General features: G+C 35.1%; 1 protein-coding gene across 2 annotated transcripts in view; it reads right to left on the reverse strand.

Moving 5' to 3' along the window:
* Positions 1-23,172, reverse strand: part of LOC118195501 (complex I assembly factor ACAD9, mitochondrial-like) — a 150,875-nt gene that overhangs the window by 22,343 nt on the left and 105,360 nt on the right. Inside the window, exons 15-16 of one of the 2 annotated variants that reach the window (XM_035366827.2) lie at positions 14,447-14,526; positions 14,232-14,343 (exon numbers count right to left, since the gene is read on the reverse strand). In XM_035366827.2, the coding sequence (XP_035222718.1) occupies positions 14,232-14,343; positions 14,447-14,526 (192 nt within the window). Of the gene's footprint in view, positions 1-14,231; positions 14,359-14,446; positions 14,527-23,172 lie in introns of both variants that reach the window. The other variant, XM_035366826.2, reaches the window with a different exon arrangement.

The following is a 23,172-nucleotide window of genomic DNA, read 5'->3' on the forward strand; positions in this document are numbered from 1 at the left end:
TCATGATAGCAGACAAGTAAGCAAAATTATGGTGTGTATTGCACAAACTTCTGCAAAGTCACAAATCTTATAAAGCATGGGCATTGTTGAAAAATCAAATGGATGAAATTTAGCATAGATGATTTCGTGGGCAGACTTGCATTCTATGATGAAGACACGTTTTTCATTTATGTAGCAAAGGGTACAAATATTAGATATTTGATTTACGGAGAACTCGCTAGTTACATAGGGAATATATATACGTAATTCCTTGAAGATAAATATTTCCTGTGCCTTAACAAAATGCAAGCTTTTTTCTTTGCACAACCTTGTATTTTATTTCTTGAGGATACTTGAAGAGAAAATTTTTTATACCACCTTCTCAACAGGACTTGAACCAAATAAAGCAGCGTTCAGGTCAAGGTTGTTGGCTCAATTGATCAAGCTATATTATTGCCTGTGAAGAGTTTTATGTTTATTAATGGTCAAATGGATGAAATCTTATTATTTTGCCTTCACTTTCATTTCTACTTTTGTCGGCTTCCAGCAATATACACATTAGTTCATATATAAAGCATAGAGTTCTTAAGAGAGATCTTTCGGCAGCTATAGTGATGTCTCGTAATTACCTCTCATAGTAGCTATGTTATTTATTTCATCTCTATTTTGCTAGCCGTAACTGTTAGTGGAAGTTTGTGGGCCTTAAAAAAGGTTGAAAACTCCCTTTGTATGTAATATTTAATTTTATTTGAACTTTTCTTTTGATGATCCTACAAGCTCAATAAATTTACTTTTTTATACATAGGCTACATAACCTTTAGTCAGACAATTAAAAATGAAGATTTATTTAAAAATACTGAATGGCAGTTATTTTAATTAAAACTAAGTCAGACAATTAAGTCATTTGACTGTCTTTACAGGTTGAGTATATTACAGTCAGAACAGGCTTGGTATGTACACCTGTCTGGCTAGAACTTGGGAATTAAACAACAGTGGAGACGTCTGCCATGTTACAAAGGATTTTCAAATCTAATATTTATGCATGACTGTAGAAATCTGAACAGCGAAACTCTCAGTTTACATCTGTATTTGTGAAATAAATTCTTTACAGTAACTATAAGTATCTTTTCTTTCTGTATCATTAATTTTGATTTGGCTGCATTTGTAAACCAGCTCAAGATTCAACAGCCATTGCTGAAGAGTTTGACTAGTATACAGATGCAGTATGTGATCGAAACAACATTTACATATCACAACATGATATGCTAGATTTATTAGTATTAGGTTATCTATGTCCAAAATTATTGAAACAGTTCAAGAAATATTTTGAAATTTTTCAGTGATGTTGTCGCGAGCAACTCAGCTATTGTATAAATGCAATTTCTTAAAAAGGTTAAGTTTTTACGGTTTGGCAACATTGCATCGTTTTTTTAATTTTTTTTTTAAAAATTTATTTCTTATGTTTAGAATAAATGAAGTAAAAATGCACCATGGCTTGGCATTAAGGTGGATTGCCTGTTTTAAGTGAATTAATTGGTGGATTGCCCGTATTACTTGATTATAAGTTTCTTTTAATGGAGTACTGACTGAATGAACAAAATTCAGGTAGAGTCTCGTAACATGGTGACTGTATGACGTGATATTAAAGGTACGTTATTTTGAATTACCTATTATTCTGAAAATGGAATTACTTGTTAAAAAACGCTCTCCTATAAGAACTAACTTCACAAAATGTTTTAATGGTTTGAATGACTTATTAAAGGCAGATAATGTTAAAGAAGAGAGCATTAGATCTAACTTTGCTAATTTACGTAGAATTTATTGTCAGCTAACTGAAATAGATCAGGAAATAAGCTCTTCATTATTAGAAGATACAGATGATAAAAAGTATCAGAACGAGTATGTGAAAATAGAAGAATATAATGAAAATTTCGTAAAAGCGGAAGTAAACGTAGAAATGTATTTAAATAAAATTTCTAAAACCGAAAGTTCTGTTGATTCTTCGCCCGTTCAAAAACGAAAGTTAAAGTTACCGAAGATTGAACTTAAATTTGACGGAGAAATTAAAGATTGGCTTGCCTTTTGGAGCCAATTCAAAACAATACATGACGATGAAAATATTGCAAAAGAAGATAAATTTCAATATTTAATTCAATGTATGACTGAAGGCTCTAGAGCTCACGATATTGTTGATAGTTACCGACCGACATGTGAAAATTATGATAAAGCTATTGCATGTTTAAAATAGAGATTTGGGAGGAATTACTAATTGAATTTTATATACACGAACTTTTAAATCTTGTTGTAAAAAATGTTACCAAAGAAAAAAGAAAGTTAGCCACGTCGAAATTATATGATAAATTAGAATCACATCTAAGAGCCTTGGAGTCCATAGGCTTAACATCCAATACATATTCAGCTATACTTTTCCCTCTTGTAGAATCGTGTATTCTGGAAGACATTTTTAGAGTTTAGTTAAGAAACCTTACAGTTAACATTAAATTCGATTCTTCTGAAGAACATGCTTATGGGGAGAAATTTAAAAATTTATTATTGTTCCTGAAAGCTGAAGGGGAAGAAAGCATTCGTTTAGCAAAAGAATTTGTTAATAAGGAACGCAAATTTCAGAAGGAAAAAATACAGCATTTTGTTCCTAGTAATCCACCAACGGCAGCAGATTTGTTTGCGGGAACAACAGAGAATAAAAGAAAAAATGTTTGTATATTTTGTGATAAATTGCACGAAAGTAAAGATTGCTTTTCTGCACGTAAACTCAAGGTTCAAGAAAAACAAGAAATTTAAAAAAACAAAACGGCCTGTTTTGTCTGTTTAAAAATTGGACATCGTTCTAAATTTTGCAAGTCCAACATCAAATGTGTCCTTTGCAGTAAAAAACATTCGATTTTGATGTGCCCAGAACTCCTTGGAAATCAGATGAAAGGTGACGTACAGGAACTTGAGAAGACGTTGTCGTCTGATGTTAGTTTGTCTAACTTATGCACTTCTGATGAAATATTGCTTCAAACGTTACAAGTGAAACTGAAGACTAAAGCGAAAGAGCTACAAGTACGTGTACTTATTGACACTGGCTCACAACATTCTTACATTCTTAAAGAAACAGCTAAGAAACTAGGTTTGAAGCCTACAGAAAAGAGAATCTTAATTCACTCTCTATTTGGGGAAATTACAACTGAGAAAAGGGAGCATTATGTTTAGGAAGTTAACCTGATATCTTTGACAGGGGACTTCTCCTGTAACATAAAGGTTTTGGATCAGCAGATCATTTGTGGCAACATTCCTCGGTTGAGAAGAGACTGTGGTGTAGTGGCCGAAACCGCTATGCAAAACCTGGGTTGTGACATCAGGTTCAAAACAAAACACAGCATAAAAATTTTATTGAACGCCAAAAAAAAAAAAAAAAAAAAAAAAAAAAAGGCTACATACAATTCTGCAGAGAAAAACCTATCTATATCAAAAATCAAATTCTATACATTTTACGTGTGAGAGCAATTCGTGGCTCTCGAGCTTGCGTTTTTAACATTGCCAACGATTTAATTATTTTAATAAAGACTATTTTAACAACTATTGAAAACGTGTTTGTAAGTTTAAAAAAATAATAATTTTCAGCTTATGCTCACGAGACATCCTTGTCCATATAAATCTTCAGTCTCTTCTTCTTTTATGTAACCTTATCACAGCTCCTCCCCTCATAAAGAAATTTTTCTTGACTATGGAAGGAAAAATTCTAAATACATTTCACTGCTTTCAAAACACAACTGGTAACCATTTAAGTGATAATAGAGAAACCAGTTACATTACCCTTCACTTATTTTTAGATAACATAACCGCACAAATAGAACAAAAATAATTTAAACTACTCCTAATGTCAGCCTTATACAAAGCATATTCCTCAAATTTTACACAATGCTAATACTTAAGATAAAACATTTAATTCTAACAATTTTTTTTGAAAATGAAACACACAATGCAAACAATTTTGAATATACACAAATATAATTCCCAAACTCTAAAAAATCATTTTCACCCATTTTCATTACTTTTTACCTTACTTTATATCCACTAGTGATATTCAGTCACTGGACTAGGGCACGACTCAAGCCATCTGCATTACCGTGTAATTTGCCTGGCCTACGAACAAAGTTATACTGTTGGAGACACAATGCCCAGCGAGTCAAACGAGAATTTGATCCCATCATTTTGTTTAAAAAAGTCAACGGATTATGATCCGTCTGGATCTTGAATTTTTGTTCATCTAAGTAATGACTTAGTTTCTTCAATCCATAAATAATGGCCGCTAGTTCTCTTTCAATGGTGCTATAATTTCGCTCCGCTTTAGTAAACTTTTTGCTAAGATACAGTATAGGGTGTTCCTCCCCATCCTGAATTTGAGACAACACAATACCCGCATCATATAAGCTGGCATCTGTCTGCACAATAAATTCTTTAGAATAATCTGGTGCAAATAAAACCGGACTTTTTACTAGTTTGGTCTTCAGTTTATTGAAAGCCTCGTTGCACTCTTTTGTCCAAATCACTTTTTCTTTTTTGTTTTTGCCCTTCAAAGCGTCTGTCAAAGGTGCCACAATACTGGCGTAGTTTTTTATGTACCTTGCATAGTAGCCCACAGTACCAAGGTAGCTACGTATCTGTGTTTTAGTAGTGGGGATCGGAAAATCTCTGATTGCTTGAATCTTGGCCTCACTAGGCGACCTTTTCCCAGATCCTACTTCATGACCCAGAAATTTCACATGGTCTTGTGCGAATTTGCATTTCGAGGGCTTAACAGTCAATTTAGCCTCCTGAAGGCGACCTAAAACCACATCCAAATCCTTCATATGCCTGTCCCAAGTCGGCAGAAAGACTGCGATGTTGTCAATATACGGTAGAACAAAATTGTCCAGCCCTCCTAAAACTTGAGCGATCAATTTACAAAAATAGAAAGGCGTACTTAAAAGCCCAAACATTATTTTCTTCGGGATGAAAGATCCAAAAGGTGTCACAAATGCGGCATACCTCCGTGCACGCTCTGTGAGTGGTATCTGGAAGTATCCTTTGGTTAGATCCATGATTGTGATAAATGGAGCTGCGCTGACTTTTTCTACCACTTCTTCAATATTGGGAAGAGGGAAAAATTCGGTCATAGTTTTTGAATTTAATTTTCTGTAGTCTATACAAGGACGAGGATCTTTACCTGGGACCTCTACTAAGATCATAGGCGAAGCATAATCAGATTGCCCAACTTCTATGACTCCTAACTCAAGCAACCGCCTAATTTCCTCTTTTAGGATGTCGGTTTGTCTCGCCGACATTCGGTAAGGCCTGACTCTAACCGAAGTCTCATCCAACAATTTAATAACCATTTCAACCAAAAACGTACAGCCGGGGTCGGACGAAAACACCGCTCCATACCTCCTTATAACTTCTTGGAATTTTCCTATTTCCTTTGCTGAAGCTCTTTCTTCTAGCTTACTATCTCCAACTATTTTCCAAAAATCTACCTGAGTTGGATCAGCCAAGGGATAAGGAATATCCACTTCTCCCTCAATATCTTCCATGACCTCCTCCATCACAAGATTCACAAACTCGGGGCGCTGATAATAAGGTTTCATCAAATTTACGTGATAAATGGTGTCACTGCTACGCTTACCCGGAATCTCTACCATATAATTGGTTTCGGAAATCACACTAGTTACTTTACCTGGCCCTATCCAGTTCAGAGCCATTTTGTGTGGTTTAGACGTGGCTAAAACAAGCATGTGATCTCCAACCTTAAACCTTCTCGTAACAGCGTTGCGATCATACCAGAGTTTCCTTTTACTCTGACACTCTTTCATCCTCTCTACAGCCAGCTCCTGACACTTCTTTAATCTGTTTATTAAGTCTAGAACATACTCGACCACAGTGGGGTCTGAACTTTCTTCCTCTAGCCAGTTTTCATACACAATCGTTTGAGGCATTCTCAAATTTTTTTCCATGTACTAATTTGCAGGGACTAAAACCTGTGCTCTCATGGCTAACAGTTCTGAGGGCGAACAAAGCACATGGCAAACATTCTTCCCAGTCCTTCCCGCTTTCCAAGCACAAAGCCTTCAATACCATTTTCAAGGTGGAATGCAACCTTTCAACAGAATTGCTTTGAGGGTGACACACAGAAGAATGATACACCTTAATTCCGAACTTGCTAAAAAACTCAGATGTAAGTTCACTGGTAAACGATCTACCCAAATCACACTGAATTTCCTTAGGGTAACCTGATCTAGAAAAGATTTGTATCAAGGCTTGAATCACACATTTAGAGTTTAAATTCTGTACAGGAATGGCATCTGGATATTTGGAAGCAACATAAATAGACGTAATTAAGTATTTATTTTCACGCAAACTAGGGATCAGAGGTCCTACTGCATCAATATTTAATCTGCTAAACACTTCTGATATAACAGGCACAATCTTCATAGGGGCTTTCTTTTTATCTTTATTGTGACCTACACGCTGACAAATATCGCACGTCCTCACAAATTCTTCAATTTCCTGGTAGCAATTAGGCCAGAAATAGTGTGTCAAAACTCTATCCTTGGTTTTTGTTACCCCTAAATGACCAGAGATTTCCTTGTGGCATAACTTCAAGATCCCTTTCCTAAAAACGAGAGGCACACACAGCTGACGCTTATCTCCCCCTTTTTTAGAACTTGCCACTCTGAATAGTCTTTCCTTGACTATTATAAACTCTTTTTCATTTTCACTTTCCCCTTTCTTCCACAGGGTCGCTAAACTAGCGCAAGAATTTCAAGAATTTGTGCTTCCAAGAATTTTGCTGGCGAAACATCCACAAGGATAGACCTTTCTTCTAAACTGATGTCTGCAATTGTAATTGCTTCCTCCGTATTACTGGTTAAATTCCTTTCTTCCAAATGCTCATTATTGACGGCCCTTTCATTTTCTCTCTTTCTTTTCTTCCGATCTGGAATCTAAGTCTTTTGCACTTGCTCTCTCTAAACTCCTGCGCGCATGCGCCTGACTACGAGTCTCCACAGCATTCAAAAGAACCGATCGTTCCCTAATTTCCTCAATCAACTGTGCAGTTTTATTCCCTAACAAATGGTACTCTTTATCTAACTCTACCGGAGTAACCGCTGCCTTTGTGGTGACCACACCAAAATCACCTTCAATGGTGACTTTCGCCAAAGGTAAACATTTACATTCTGTGTCCAAAGGCTGTTTCACCCATACAGTTTCCCCTAATAAGTCATTAGTATTAATCCAAGTACTATTACACAGATCTATACCAGCTCCAGTATCTCTCAGATATTCTCTCTCTATCCCATTAATTACTGCTTTCTTGAAATACGGCTCAAAACATTTTCCTAAACTCTCCGTTCCTAGATTATTCACCAGATTAGCCTTATTCTTTTCCAGAGATGGACAGTTAGGTCGGATATGTCCGTCCTTTCCACATTGGTAACACCTTATTTTCCGCTGTTTCTCGAAACCTGCTTTATTGAAAACTTGCTTTTTTTTTAGGAGCCTCCACTTTTCTATGCTCCTCTGATTTAATTCTTTGATGACCACTACTTTTCTGATTATAACTACAGTTAGAATTTACATACCGCTCTCTATCTTTCTCAAATGGTTTCTTTAACCCTGCTCTCTGTTCTAACTTCCTCGTATCTCTTCGCAAAGCCTCATACTTGTCGCATTTCCCTGCTAAAATGGAAGCTGTTTTAAATTCTTCCCAATTGTCTAAGTAGTGCTCTCTTGTTTCTAGAGGGACTCGCCGCTTAATTTGCTCAGTGAGCATAAGTTCCTTAAGACTTTCAAAATCTTGAACTTCTACTGAATCCAACCAACTCTCTAAATACACTCTCAATTCATACACTAAATCCACCCATAACATTCCGTTTTTTCTAGAATGTTCTTCAAATTTTGTTTTTAGTGCCCAAGAACTAAGCTTGAATCTCTGCATGAGTAATTTCTTAACATGTTGATAATCATCCTCTTTATCCGCTGGTTCTTTCACTATTAACTGGGCTACATTGTAAGGTAATAATAAAGTAATAAATTGCAAGACCCAATCAATCTCATTAACGTTCTCTTTTTGAGCTTGTTTCTCAAATAGCATAAAGAATAATGAAATATCTATATTACTCGGTTCAAAACGCGGTACTAGATCTTTCAAATTAACCTTTTTTTCTCTAGATTGTTCAACTTTCGAAACCGTGGAAGCTAGGCTATTAGTCTGAACCACATTCATCAGTTTTAACCTTTCCAATTCAAAAACTCGTTCTCGTTCCGCTCTCTCTTGTTCACGTTCCCGTTCTGCTCTCTCTTGTTCATGTTCCTGCTCTGCTCTCTCTTGTTCCCGTTCCTGCTCTGCTCTCTCTTGTTCCCGTTCCTGCTCTGCTCTCTCTTGCTCGGCTTTTTCTTCTGCTTTTCTCTGCTCAGCCGCAGCCCAAATTCTTGCCGCGTATTCTTTCGCAGCTTCTTCTTCATAGTCCTCGGCATTTAGAATAGCCTGCCTAATTTCTCTTACTCTTATTTGCCTGAGACACATTTGTTTCAAACTCCTCCGCTAACTCCAATAGCAGAGCTTTAGTAAATGTCCTCATAAACTCACCCATTATGGAAAATTAAAAAAAAATAACCTACCCCGAAAAACAATAATACAAAAACAACAACAGGTCTATCTCTCCAAAACTGAATAATTCCCTAACAATTCTGAACACAAATTGCCTTACAACACTTAATGATAATACCTATGCCTACAAACAAAGCGTATATAAAAAAATGCTAATTAAGAGGCAACCTTTTCCTGCTCTATATCCAATATAAGCCTAGTCTCGAATAACTGGCATAACTTCTCCAAAATCACAAAAATGGTACTCACCAATTTTGAAGACGCCTTCGATTGACTCTCCTGGCACTACTTGGATATTCTTCTGGGAAATTTCACTATTTTGTGGCACTAGATCACACTTCCTCTGGCGTTTCCTTCTGACACACTGTCACTGAAGAGGCTTTACCACGCGAACTGTCCTTGCACGCAAAGTTAGATCGTTCTTGAAGAGAAGAAAGTCTTGACTGTTTACATAAAACTAAGTTCACAGGCGAAAAAGTCCGTTCCTAAATTTACTCTCTGGAACAATCCCTAAAAGCTGCCACCAACTTTTAATATTTACTGCTGTGGTGTAGTGGCCGAAACCGCTATGCAAAACCTGGGTTGTGACATCAGGTTCAAAACAAAACACAGCATAAAAATTTTATTGAACACACACACACACACACACAAAAAAAAAAAAAAAAAAAAAAAAAAAAAAAAGGCTACATACAATTCTGCAGAGAAAAACCTATCTATATCAAAAATCAAATTCTATACATTTTACGTGCGAGAGCAATTCGTGGCTCTCGAGCTTGCGTTTTTAACATTGCCAACGATTTAATTATTTTAATAAAGACTATTTTAACAACTATTGAAAACGTGTTTGTAAGTTTAAAAAAATAATAATTTTCAGCTTATGCTCACGAGACATCCTTGTCCATATAAATCTTCAGTCTCTTCTTCTTTTATGTAACCTTATCACAAGACCTTTATAAGGAAAAGTTAACAGAAAATAAAATTTGGCTCACTGACTATGCAGAAGGTTGTCCTGATATTGATCTGTTAATAGGTGCAGATTATTGTGGTAATATATTTACAGGAAGAATATGTACATTGAAATCCAATTTGATTGCATGTGAAACTTATTTAAGATGGGTTATCATGGGAAACATGTCCGAAGAAAGGTTTGACGAAACTTCATACCACTTAGTGACATCTTTACTGATTAAAAATTCTTCTGTGGCTGATTTGTGGAAATTAGATACTATAGGTATAGAGGATCCTACTGAAACAAGAACTAAAGAAGAAACGGAACAGTCCATTCTTCAGCATTTTCGAAAAACCGTTCAGAGAGATGAAAATGGCCTTTACATCGTCAAACTACCTTGGTTAGAGACGTACGAGATGTTAAGCGAAAACAAAGATATAGCTGAAAAAAGATGCATAACTACTACTCAGAAACTTCTTAAAGAAGGAAAATACAATGACTATGAAGTTGTATTTAAGGAATGGTTACAAGAAACTATCATCGAAAAAGTACCAGAGAGTGAATTGGGAAATCCTTGTCATTATTTGCCTCATAGAGGTATTTTAAAAGGAAATTCTACTACGAAGATACGCACTGTATTTGATGCTTTGTGTAGAAGTAAGAACTCACTTTCACTCAACGACTGTCTAGAAACAGGACCAAATCTTATCAAAAAAAATTCCTCCATTACTTATGAGATTTCGTCAGAAAGAAATTGGTGTAGTTTCGAATATAAAAAAGGCCTTTTTACAGATATCTATGGCCAAAGAAGACCAAGATTTTCTTAGATTCATATGGTGGGAAGATTATAAGGAAAGAAAACAAAAAATTTATCGTCACCGATGAGTAGTGTTTGGACTTACGAGCAGCCCTTTCTAACTAGCTGCCGTTCTAGATTACCATTTGGAACAAAATGAAAGCCATTTTGCTGAAACCATAGAAAAGCTGAGGAATGTATTCTATGTGGATAACTGCATAACTTCAGTAACTAGTCAAGTTGAACTTAAAAAATTCATTTTTGAAGCAAAACAGATTCTGGCTATGGGTTGTTTCGATTTAAGAGGTTGGGAACATTCCAGTCTAACAGGTGAAGAACGTCAAAAAAAACCTGTCCGTGTTCTTGGATTATTATGGGATAAAACTAAAGATGTTCTGTTTCGTGATCTTGAAAAAATTGATTTCAAGCAAAAACCCATTACTAGAAGATATATTCTTTTGACAGTTCACAGCATCTTCGATCCTATAGGAATTCTGTGTCCAGTAACGATTCGTTTGAAACTGTTAATACAGAATAGCTGGAACCTGGAGATTGGTTGGGATGAAACCTGTCCAGAAGATATTCGCCTGGAATTCAATAAATGGCTTGAAGATTTACATCTGTTAACAGAGATCAAAATTCGAAGATATGTCCAAAGCAACATCCCAGAAGAAAAATTGAGTTTTCATACTTTTTGTGATGCGAGCAAGACCGCCTATAGCGCAATCGTATTTCTATGAAGCGAACGTGAGAAAGGGGTAAAAGTTCATTTGACTGAAGGTAAAAGTAGAGTGGCTCCTTTAACAAAGATAACAATGCCTCGATTAGAATTGTTAGCATGTTTGATCGGAGCTCATCTCACTGCAACAGTGAAAGAAGCCATGGATTTAATGGGAATATCAAGTACCTGTTGGACTGACTCCTCTACCGTTATGTTCTGGATCAAGCATGAAAATAACTGGGGAACATTTGTACATAATCGAGTGAAGGAGATAAGAAATTTAACATCAAAGGAACAATGGAAGCATATTCCAGGAAGCGACAATCGGGCTGATCTCCCATCCAGAGGATGTTCCGCTGGAGTTCTACTCAGATCCAGATGGTGGGAGGGTCCACCGTGGCTTAAACAGCCTGAAGAAAATTGGCCCGTCTCTGAAATTAAATTAAATATGGAAGACGTTTCTAAAAAAAAAGGAAAAAGGGAATAACTGCCTTAGCTACCTCAGTTGCTCCTAACAAAAAATGGTACTTGCATCGTTTTTCTAAATATTCGAGAATCACTGGGCTGATAGCTTGGATTCTGCGATTCTTTCATAATTCTAGAAAGTCCGATCACAAACTGAAGGAAAAATTATCTGTTCAGGAAATAGAAGCAGATGAGAAAAGGCTTTTCTTAATTGTTCAGAAAGAATCTTTCCAAAACGAATCTACAAAATCAAAGTTGAAAGCTCTTTGCATTTTCACTGATAAAGAAGCCTGAGACTGAAGACAAAAATCCTTCGAAGAGATGATATAGATTATTTCGTGTGTCCCATACTTTTACCTTGTGATCATCAAATTGTAGAAAAGTTAATTTTTGAAAGACATACAGTAATTTCACATGCTGGAGTTCAAATTGTTTTGACGGATATTCATCAACGGTTTTGGATTTTAAGAGGACGCAAAACAGTTCAAAGGGTAATTGCAAAATGCATTCGATGCAAAAGATATAATGCAAAAATCGAAACAGTTCCAGCCCCACTGCCTGAGAATAGGGTCCGAGACGCTCTGGTTTTTGAAGTGACTGGAGTAGACTTATCTGGACCTCTTCATCTAAAGGATGGAAAGAAAAGCTAGATACTTTTATTCACCTGTGCTGTTTATAGGGCCATACATCTTGAACTGATACAAGGACTTTCCACCGAAGATTTTTTGTTAGGCTTCAGAAGGTTCATAGCCAGACGTGGACGACCAAAAACTATGTATAGCGACAATAGTAGGAACTTTGTTGGGACGAACAACCTCTTTCTTTCACTCGATTGGAGCAAAATTATGCAAGAATGTTCTATTTTGAAGATTACAGGGAAGTTCAATCCCCCCCACAGCTGCGTGGTGGGGGGTTGGTGGGAGCGTATTATTCAGATGGTTAAGAAAATTTTGAGAAAAATATTAGGAAGAGCCTGCTTGAGATATGAGGAGCTGTGTACCATTTTCTGCGATACGGAAGCTGTAATCAATGCAAGACTATTAAATTATTTGTCTGAAGATCCTGAAGATTTAATACCTTTAACACCCTCTATGTTCATTCAGGATATAAGAACGGTGGGAGTTCCGGACTTAGATTATATAGATGAAGTCAATATCAATAAGAGATATAGATATCAGCAGAAATTACGACAAGATCTCAGAAAAAGATTTAGAGACAAATATTTGAGTCCCCTAATTCAGTCCAGAGATAATAAAGCTACTCGAAGACAAATATATTTAGAAGATGTGGTACTTGTGGGAAGTGACAACAAAAAAAGATTGGACTGGCCATTGGGTCGAGTTATTGAACTACTCCAGAGTCAAGATAATTGTGTTAGAGTGGCAAAGGTGAAAACAGCTGCAGGTGAATTGATCCGTCCTGTGCAACGACTGTATCCTTTGGAAGTGATGGACGACAAGAACTTGCTTTGATCTAAACAAAATCAATTTAACATTCCTGCTAGTAAAGAAATTAACTTTAAACCTCCTGATAAGATAATTAAAACTAGATGTGGTAGAACTATTGTAAAACCTTCGCGTTTTAATTAGTTTTTTTTCCTTTTATGATTATGCTAAGTATTGTTTAGTCTCGTTATTAAGTATATTGTTCCAATACCATTGATATTGTAATCATCTTCTTTTAGTGAGTTCTTATTCAGAGAGCATCCGTACAACAAGCCATTCCGAAATTTTGATTTAAGAAGTTTCCCAGTTTTTTTAGTTTAGGGTTCAACAGAGTTGAATATTGAAAATAGATCTAAGATTCGAGATTTAGAATTTAAAGTCTTTCTGAAGATTCAAGAGATACGAGGTTTCGAAAGTATCAACCTTAGGAATAAAATGTAACTTATAATCCAGTTTGAATCTAATAAATTAATTCAAATATTTAAAATGAGATTTGATCTCAGTACGTTGGCTGTTATGTTAATTGTGTGGTAAAATAAAGTTATTAATTTTCATGCAAAAGCTTGAAAAAGTTAATAACTTACTCCAAAACAATTTTTATTTCTCAAATAACAGTTTCTCTGATATGCGCTGTTCCGTATAATTTATTTTACTTTTTCTAAAACACTATGTAGGAGTTAAAATTTAAGAAAAACATTGAATTTGCTTTTTAAAATAAGCGACTCTTTGCTGAAATGAAAACTCTTTTCCAATATGTATTTCTAAAGACCAATGCATATTCATCCGACTTCAGCTCCATTCTAATAACAACAATTATGAACAAAGAGGAGTAAAGGAAATCAAAAGAAAATGCTTGTTTTTTACCTGAAGGAACAACGCTCAAATGCATCCTATCCAATTTTGATCACAAAGCAAGATAAATAAAGTTCCGCAATTTTATGAAACCATATTCATTACACAAAATGTGAAATTCTTATTAATTTACTTGAAATGTTTCTTTATTTTTTAAACAATATAAATATGGATTTGCAACTCTTGGAAAATCTAACTGTGGATGTCGAGGTTTCATGAAATTTACCATACGTCTCTTACCGTAGTAATGTTTAGCCAACCCTGGTATATACTAAATGTATTAAATATATTAGATAATTCATATTACAATTTTACAAGAATAACAAACAGAAAAATAAGTTTATCAATGAACTAAAAATATAACTACACACCACTAATGATGGATGAATGTGACCAGCTATATCAATGTCAAACTTATACATATTCTTAAGAATTCTCCAGTGTCTTATCAACTGTTTTAATGTGTCCCAGGGATGAAAGAACCTATTGCGAAATATCCTAGAGTAATTAAAAAGATTTTTATTCATGAACAATCAGCATCACATTTTCCAACTAAATAAAAACAAATTTAATATCTTGAACTTACATAACAACTTCGAACTTTTTAGCTCCAACTATTTTTAATCCTGTCAATCCAATGAAAAGTCGAACAACATCATTTGGACCCTTAAAAATAAAGTAAAAGAAATTAATACAACATTTATTATTAACAACTTAACAAACAGTTGAATGGATTGGACTAGATTTTAAATGTCTCCATTTTGCAAAGATGTCATAATTACACGTATCTAAGCTTTATTAGGGATTCGAAACTCAAGCAATATGATTGCTAATAACCAAAACAAGTTATTAATACTATGAATGTATTACACTTCCCCTCATAACATTTTAATCTGAAACATTTTGATGAGCTTAAGAACCTCAGCAATATTTTTCAAACTGAAATAGATAATATTCATTGCAATGTGTACTTATGACAGCTAAGAATATCTTATTATAACAATAATATTTATGTTTTTATCATTGCATTACAGAAATCTATTGTTTAACAGATTAGTTAATCCTTGTTAAATGTCATGTCAAGAAGAATAATGTTAGGTACTTCTAAGTTATAATAGCTTTGATGAGCTGACATTTTTTTTTTCCATCTTGGCAAGAAACAAATGAGAATAGAAGAGAAACACGCCAATGTGACAATTAAAATCGCAAAAACAACCTTGTATTTAGCATATGTTATATTACATATGTTAAAACACTAAATCGATTTCGAGGGCAGCTAAAGGTCCCTCCTCATCAGGAGAACGAAATTACTAGAAAGGGAAAAAAGAAGAAAAATAAAGCATTGGCAAAGGAGTCTTAGAAACACGTGGTCGTGACCGGATTTTGAATCACATTACACTGGCTGCCTACTTTTACTGAGCCAGGCTATCTGATCAAACATATAATACATAGGCTAAAACGCAAACAAATCAAGGAAGTCAAAAAATAGGGAGTGAGGGGCAACTGCACCTTCATACACCAAGACTGAACCTCGAATAAAAGGAGAGCAACCTCTGTAACGGTTTTTTATACCCTCCGGTAATACCAAACACGAGGAGGCAACGCCATCTATCTGCAAAAATAATAAAGAATTATGATAATAGAATTTTAAAGGCATTAGAGGGGACTTGATTGGACTTAAAATCATTCACTAAACATGTTAAATCCTTGTGAATATGAAATGCCTCAAGAAAATCCAATTCACCAACGGAAGAAACCTTTTGGATAATTTTTGTATAACCAAAGTCAAAATTATGATTAAATTTCCAACTATGATATGCTATTGAAGACTTGTTAATTTCGCCTTTTCGGACATAGGATTCATGTTCCTTGATACGAAACTTTAACGCTCTTTTTGTTTGGCCAATATATCTCAAGCCACACTGACCCGATATACTATAAATTCCCCAAGAATTAAAGTCAGAAATGCAATTTTTTAGAATCGAACTGTGAATTTTATTTATAGGGGAGTATATGACATGAAAATTGAATTTCTGGAGAATCCGTGCAACTTTATAACTAACAGAAGGATAAAATGGAAGCACTACAAGGTCATTAATATTATTTCTAACAGTGGAATGTCTTCTTTGATGGGAATCTGAAAATTTTTTAACGGCTTTATCAATGATCACGGGAGAAAATCCTCAGTCAATAGCAACTGCTCTCAAATAATTAAGTTCATTGGTAAGCAAAGATTCTGAGGAGCAAACTTTGAGCGCACGAAATACATAATAGTAAAAAGAAGCCATTTCTTGCTTAACAGGGTGGCATGACTTATTTAAGCAACATTGCTTATTTAAGCAACATTTTTGCAAAGATCAATGAACTTAATTTAACCTTTTAGGGCAAACAAGTAAATGTATTTACTGCTATAAGAAAAAATTCTTGCTTTCAAGAAGGTGATATAGTTTTGGACAATCTGTGTACTCTCCAATGATATTGACTGCTTACCAACAATAAAAGGCTTTTCAGAAGGAAGGGGTTGAAACAGGATATTTACTGAAGAAATGATACAGCACCAAAAAGCTCTGAGTGAAACTTTTAATCCATACTTTTCAAATGAACGGCATATTAAATATTAGAATGAACTGAGGATTCAAAACCCATTTATTATTAATGCACAACCTTTGAACATGTCAGCAGAAGAATAAAAAGTTTTTATTGAAATGACACCTGATTTCATTGTTGCAAGAAAAATTTTAATTAATGGTGCTAGTGGAATTCCAGTGCAGTTTATAGTGCAAAATGTGCCGACTCAGCTTATGTGGCAACAAAAAATTAATATCGCAAAACTGACCTGATGCTGAACCTGACATGAGAATTCAATTTTTACCCATATAGTATAAGATATTATAAGTATATCTGCAATGATAAAAAATCTCTTAATGAGGTGATTCAAATCAATCACCTCATTTTTGATAAGTGGAACATCTTTTTGATAAGTTTCATCTTTTTGATAAGTGGAACCCTTTGTACAAGGGTTCCACTTATCAAAAAGATAAATAAAAGCTACATTAAATAATCCCAAACTATATAATTAAACTCTTTTTTACTGCATCAACCCCATAACTATTGAAATTAAATCATCATGTTATTTCAGAAAAAGTAGGATTTTATGTCAAAAGCATAAGGCTGATTAAAATTAAATTTAAAGGCCATTTAAAATGGTAGGTACAGAATTGTTGCATTTTCATCCCCTAGGTAAAAAGAGAAAATTAACAGACATACAAACAAGTTCCTCTATAACAGTAATGTCGAACCTATGGCCCGCGTGCCACGGTTCCTCATCAACTGGCACGTGACTAAAATATTACTTCCTTAATAAATAATCACAATAAATGATACTATGGAATTTAAATTAGTCTGTTCTTGAACGTTTCACTTATTTATCACATAATGCCACTGGGCCTAAGCCTAGGTATAAGATTTTCATATATCGCCATAGAAATGATATACATATTTATTGACAGAATTTATGACATTTCAGTTGTTTGAGCCAAACATATTACTTATTACATGGCAAAGAACACACCAAAGTTGAAGCAGCTAATGTTTGCTAAACGAATTCAAGTTTATTGCAGGCTGTCGGTGAGTTTTAATACTTCCATTGTTAGATTCCAGTCTTCAGAATGAGCATTTTGAGGTAACTTATGAATAATTCTGATTTAATATCTTAAACAGAATGTACAAATATAATGTAAAAACACGCAATTCGATAATATAGCAAAACACGAAAGCTTAGTAGGGAAACCAAGTTTATTCACATGTGCTCAGCCAAAATAAGCCAAAAAGGAGCATATGAAATCTACAGTTAGAAGTTTAGGAAAGAGATGTCTGGGTTAATGGTTACTGCTGTTCTCTGTTCATATTTGAATCTGTAGCCATAGATTGTTGATTCGTGAAAATCCAATTCCTTACTATTGGCTAAAATGTTACCTCTTTTCAGTATATGATCATTTTATATTTAATGCTTCATTATTAAATTTTGTGCTTTCCTATATTCCAGGTCTTGAACCCTCACAAATGACTGTGATGACTTCGTGGTTTAATAAGGCACCATTTAGCAAGACGAAACAAACATTTATTAAATATATAATTCAAAGCATAATATAATAGTTACTCAGAGCAGTACGTCGCTCCTACCGCATAGTACAATCTACTACCTTCCTCTTCCGAGGCTAACATGCAACTCTTAATAAATACATTAACCCTTCTCGGAAAAGAGCTACCTGCGCCAAGCACGCTCTGTTGATCGCCAAACAGTCGCCAGATATCACACCCCCGTCGTAAGATTGTTGCTGATATTATTTACAAATCAATCAGCAATCTGGAAACTAAAATCAAGCAACTGTTTGCGATCAACGTGAAAAAGAAAAAGAAAAAAAAAAAAAACTACATATACTTTTATACATTCTATCCTAATTTTCAAATCTCAATTACTATAGACATTTGCAATATAATACCTCCAATTGCACCTCAATTTACTACATAAACATATATAAACATAAATAACACATTTTTATATATAAGCATAGATAACTCATTTTTAACTTCACTTGTTCCGAACCTTATTATTATTGTAACAATTTATCAATTCTTAATTCAAAGAAACCAAGTTGATATTTTCTTTTATAAACATGTTAAAATATACGGTAGTATTATTCCAATGATGACAGTAAAATTATTAAGTTTCCTATATATATATATAATTATATTCTTAACATTCTTTATAATTAATGATGCTGCAGCATGATTTAAATCCTTGGGAGACAAATATCTAAATTTACCACTTACCTCCAATATTTGTTATCCAATAATTTCTCTATCTATTTCAAATTACATAAACATCTTATTTGCACAAAATTGTAAAATGATTATGAAAAGCAAAGAAAAACCATCTAATCACTAACTATACAAAATGTTCGTGAAGATGAACAGTAAATTAATGTTTAAAGTTCACAAGTGGGAAGTCTGGATAATGCATCCGCGTTTGACAGTTTTTTTCCAGGGCAATGTCCTATTTCGAGATTATATTTCTGCAAAGCTATGGCCCATCGTTGTAATTTGGACGATTGTGGAGCATTTCTCACTATAAAGGCTAGAGGATTATGATCAGTGACAATTTTCACTGATGAACTGAATATCCAAGGTTCAAACTTCTTCAAGGCCCATACTATAGCATAAGCTTCACGCTCTATAGTCGGCCAGCTCTGTTGAGGTTTCGATAATTTCTTGCTCGCGTAGCAGATGGGAAATTGCTTCTCTCCCCTTTGCTGTGATAAACATGCACCTATTCCGATTTGGGATGCATCAGAATGAATGACAAATGGATCCTGCAGTGTTGGGGTGATCAGCTCCGTTGACATCGCTAATCATTCCTTCAGTTGTTGAAATGTTGACTCATGAATTTCTTTCCATTCGAGTATTTCCGGTTGTTTATTTTTCGTGAGTTCTGTGAGTGGGTAGGCGATCTCTGCATACCCTGGGATATAATCGCGATAATAATTACACAATCCTAACAGACTTTTAAGATCTCTTTTCGTTTTCGGCGTTTCCAGCTTCTTGATTGCCTCTATTTTCTCGGGATCTGGTTGATGTTTTCCTGATCCAATAATGTGTCCTAAATATTTAATTTGAGGTTTTGCAAACGAACATTTCTTCGAATTGATAATAAATCCAAGTGACTCTAATTTGGTAAAAACTTTATCCAGATGTTGGAGATGAGTGTCGAAATCCGTGGAAAATATAGCTATGTCATCAATATAGGCTCTTGAAAATTGTTGAAATTCTTTCAGCGCGTTATTCATTACTCTCTGAAAAGTTGCTGCTGCGTTCCTTAATCCAAAGGGTAGCACTTTAAACTGATATTGACCTCGATGAGTTTTGAAGGATGTGTACTCTTTACTTTGTTCCTCCATGGGAATTGCCCAATATCCTTTCAGCAAATCCAAAGTTGTTATGACGTTGGCTCTTCCTATACTGTACATTAAATCAATGGCGTTTTGCATAGGAAAGTCATCTGGCCTCGTCACTTCATTCAAAGCTCGATAATCTAAGCACAATCTGATATCTCCATTTTTTTTTTTGCTTACACAAACTACTGGATGAGCTATATCTGCATTACTTTCTTCTATTAGTCCCGATTTCAATAATTCTTCTACTTCTTCATCGACCTTGGGTTTCAATGCTTCAGGAATCCTATAAATGTAAGGTTTCTTCCTCTCCATATTGGGTATTAATCTAATTTTATGAGCTTCAACTTTAGCTATTTTCAGCTTTCCGGTGAATAGTGCTCGGTGTTTGTTGAAAAGAGCTATCAATTTTCTTTTCTGCTGCGGATTCAAATTTTCTAAATTCAGATTTGCATCTATTTTAAAATCTTCCAGGGGGGTCGAGAGATCTTTTTCTGGTAAAGTTATAATTTCTCCAAATTCTTCTTCATTTTCAAATATCACTCCAACTGCATTGACACTAGCTTGGAATTTTCTAATTTTATTTGCATGAACATGTTTGATCTTTCCATCAGGTAGTTTTACTTTATAGGAATGAGGTGGGCAATGATTCCCGATTTCTCCTGGACCAGTCCATCGTGCATAGAGTTTGTTATTTGAATCTGGTATGAGTAAATAAACTTGTTCTCCTATTTTGAAATTTTTTGGTATTGATCTCCGATTAAAGTACTCAGCATATTTTTGTTGTTTATCACTTGCAATTAAATTGGCTTGTTCGGATGCTTGTTCTAACCTTATTTTTAAAAGTTGTAAGTAATCCACTGCCGATTCACTTAGATTAGGTGGTATAGGTATTTCTCCTGACCATGAAGACTTCAGTACTGCTAAAGGACCTCTTGGTTGTCTTCCATACATCAGCTGAAATGGTGAGACACCCGTGGTGCAGTTTGGTACTTCTCTGTATGCAAAGAGCAGGTATGGGATGTGCTTATCCCAATTCGAAGGATCAGTCCTGATGGCATGATGTAACATTTGCTTGAAGGACTTGTTCCATCTTTCTACTAATCCATTTGAAGCACTGTAAGCAGGTGTAGAGAACCTAGTCTTTTCTGGAATTCTTTAGTTAATTTTGAAACAAAGTTACTTCTGTTGTCACTAGCTATAGTATTAGGGATTCCTGTTCTCATGAAAATCTCCAAAAGCGCATCGCAAGTGGCTTTTGCTGTCAAACTTCTCAGTGGAATGGCTTCTGGCCATCGAGAATGTTGATCTACCAGACATAACACATATTTATGTTTCCTAGCAGAGGGAGGTTCAATAGGTCCAATAACGTCGATGTTAACTGTTTCGAAAGGTAATCCTGGCCTTCTGACCGGTGTGATGGGAAACTTGTCAGATCGCTTTTCTGATCTTTTCAACCGACAATCTTTGCACGTTTTACAAAAGGTTTCGACATCTTGTGCTAATCCAGGCCAATAAAATGAATATCGTATTCGCTCCTTTGTTTTTCTTATTCCAAGATGTGCACCGAAAATGGAACTATGTGCTAATTCCAACACTTGCGCTCTTCTACTAAGCAGAAGCACTAACTGAAAAACAGTCTGTCCTAATATTTTTTCTTGGTGATGTAAAAGATGATCAATAAATAAATAATTTCCTTTTTTTTCTATTGCTAGCTTCCATGCTTCTCTCAGCGACGGACAGTTAGCTTGCTCTTCGCGAAGGCATTCAGCAGACGATAAATCTGTGTTTACATAAACACTCGCCTTCTCCCCTTCCTCCTCTTCGTTTTTCTCCTCCCTAAGCATGAGGGGGGGGAATCGACGCTGTCGTTTGACTGTGCATTGGCGAATAAAGTTTGTTAGTTTTCGCTTCCGTAATTATTTCTTTCTGCATTTGGTTCTTCTGCCGCAGGATTAATTAACAGTTCGTATATTTCTGGAGTTATTAGGCAAGGCACATTTAGCTTATCAGTCACTGCAATTAATGTATCCACAAAATTAAATATATTGCTTCCATGATCTTTATGGTAAATAGGTACACGGCAAACATTTGCTTCAATTGGTTGTCCGAAAGCAGGTGTTAGCAATAATTTACCTCCTTCTCTCCCCTCTAAATTTGGAATGAGCGATGAATGTACGATCGTTATCTGCGTTCCAGAGTCTACGATAGCTTCGATTTTCTCAGAGTTAATAAAAATATCTACTTTTTGCAGTGGTTGAACGATGCGTTCTGCGAATTCGGATCGTAGATGGGATGAGTCTACTTTAGCTACAATGGCTTCTTCTTTTGATGTTCTGTTTGAATTTTTTTGAGTTTTGGAATCATCCTTTCCCTTCTTATTTACTGCAGTTCCGTTCTTTCTTCTTTTGTCTGGGCAATCTCTTGCGATGTGTTGATAATTTCCACAAATATAACATTCTTTTCTTCTCGCGTGAGATCTTTCGTGTTTTGGATATTCTTTTCTCATGGGTGGCGGAATATATTTGTCTTGTGCACATGTTGTATCCAGGAATCTCGGTGATCGCTTAATTCCATTTCGAATTTCGTCAAAAGATTTTCCTTTGGCCGTGAAATAAATATCACATTCTGTAGCTAATTCTTGAGGCTTCAGCCATTTATTTCCTTGGTGTATTGCGACGTGTGCAGCTGTTTCTTCATCTAATGCTTGGAATAATTTATCGGAAATAATTAGCTCATTGAGTGTTTCAAAATCCTTTACTTCTCTTGACTTGCAGTAATAGTCCCATGTAGCTGTTAGTCTTGAAGCGAACTGGATATGCGTTTCGCCGGAATAACGTTTAGTTCTCCTGAAGTTTTCTAAACAGGTTTGAGGAGTAGGTTGATATTCCTTCAGAACAAGAGTTTTCACTTTTTTGTAATTTTGCAGATCTTCCTCCTTTATATAAACAAGAACATTTGAAGCTTTTTCTCCAATTAATTTCAATAATATTTCTGATTTGTATTCTTCGGGAACCTTCTTGTGCTTAAATGCTCTTTCGATAGAATCGAAAAATATATTCCATTCTTCTGCTCTCTTCGGTACTGGTATAGTCAGTGTTTCTACTCCTTTGATCAACTTGTCCAGGGAAATTTCGGTTTCTCGTTCTGTGTTTTGGATTAAAGGTGTTGGACTTCTACTTCCTTCATTCTGAGTTGCTCGAATCTTCGCTAGTTCTATTTCGTGTTCTCTTTCTGTTCTTATTCTTTCTTCTTCCATTTGCATTCTTTCCATTTCTTCTTTTCTTTTTCTATTCTCCACTGTAGTAATCAGAATTTCTTTCACGAAATCAGCATCTTCGATGTATTCCTTGCTATTCTG

This window comes from Stegodyphus dumicola, chromosome 1 (genome assembly GCF_044657685.1).
Source record: "Stegodyphus dumicola isolate Sdum_Otavi_A_Nest chromosome 1, ASM4465768v1".
NCBI lineage: Eukaryota > Metazoa > Arthropoda > Arachnida > Araneae > Eresidae > Stegodyphus > Stegodyphus dumicola.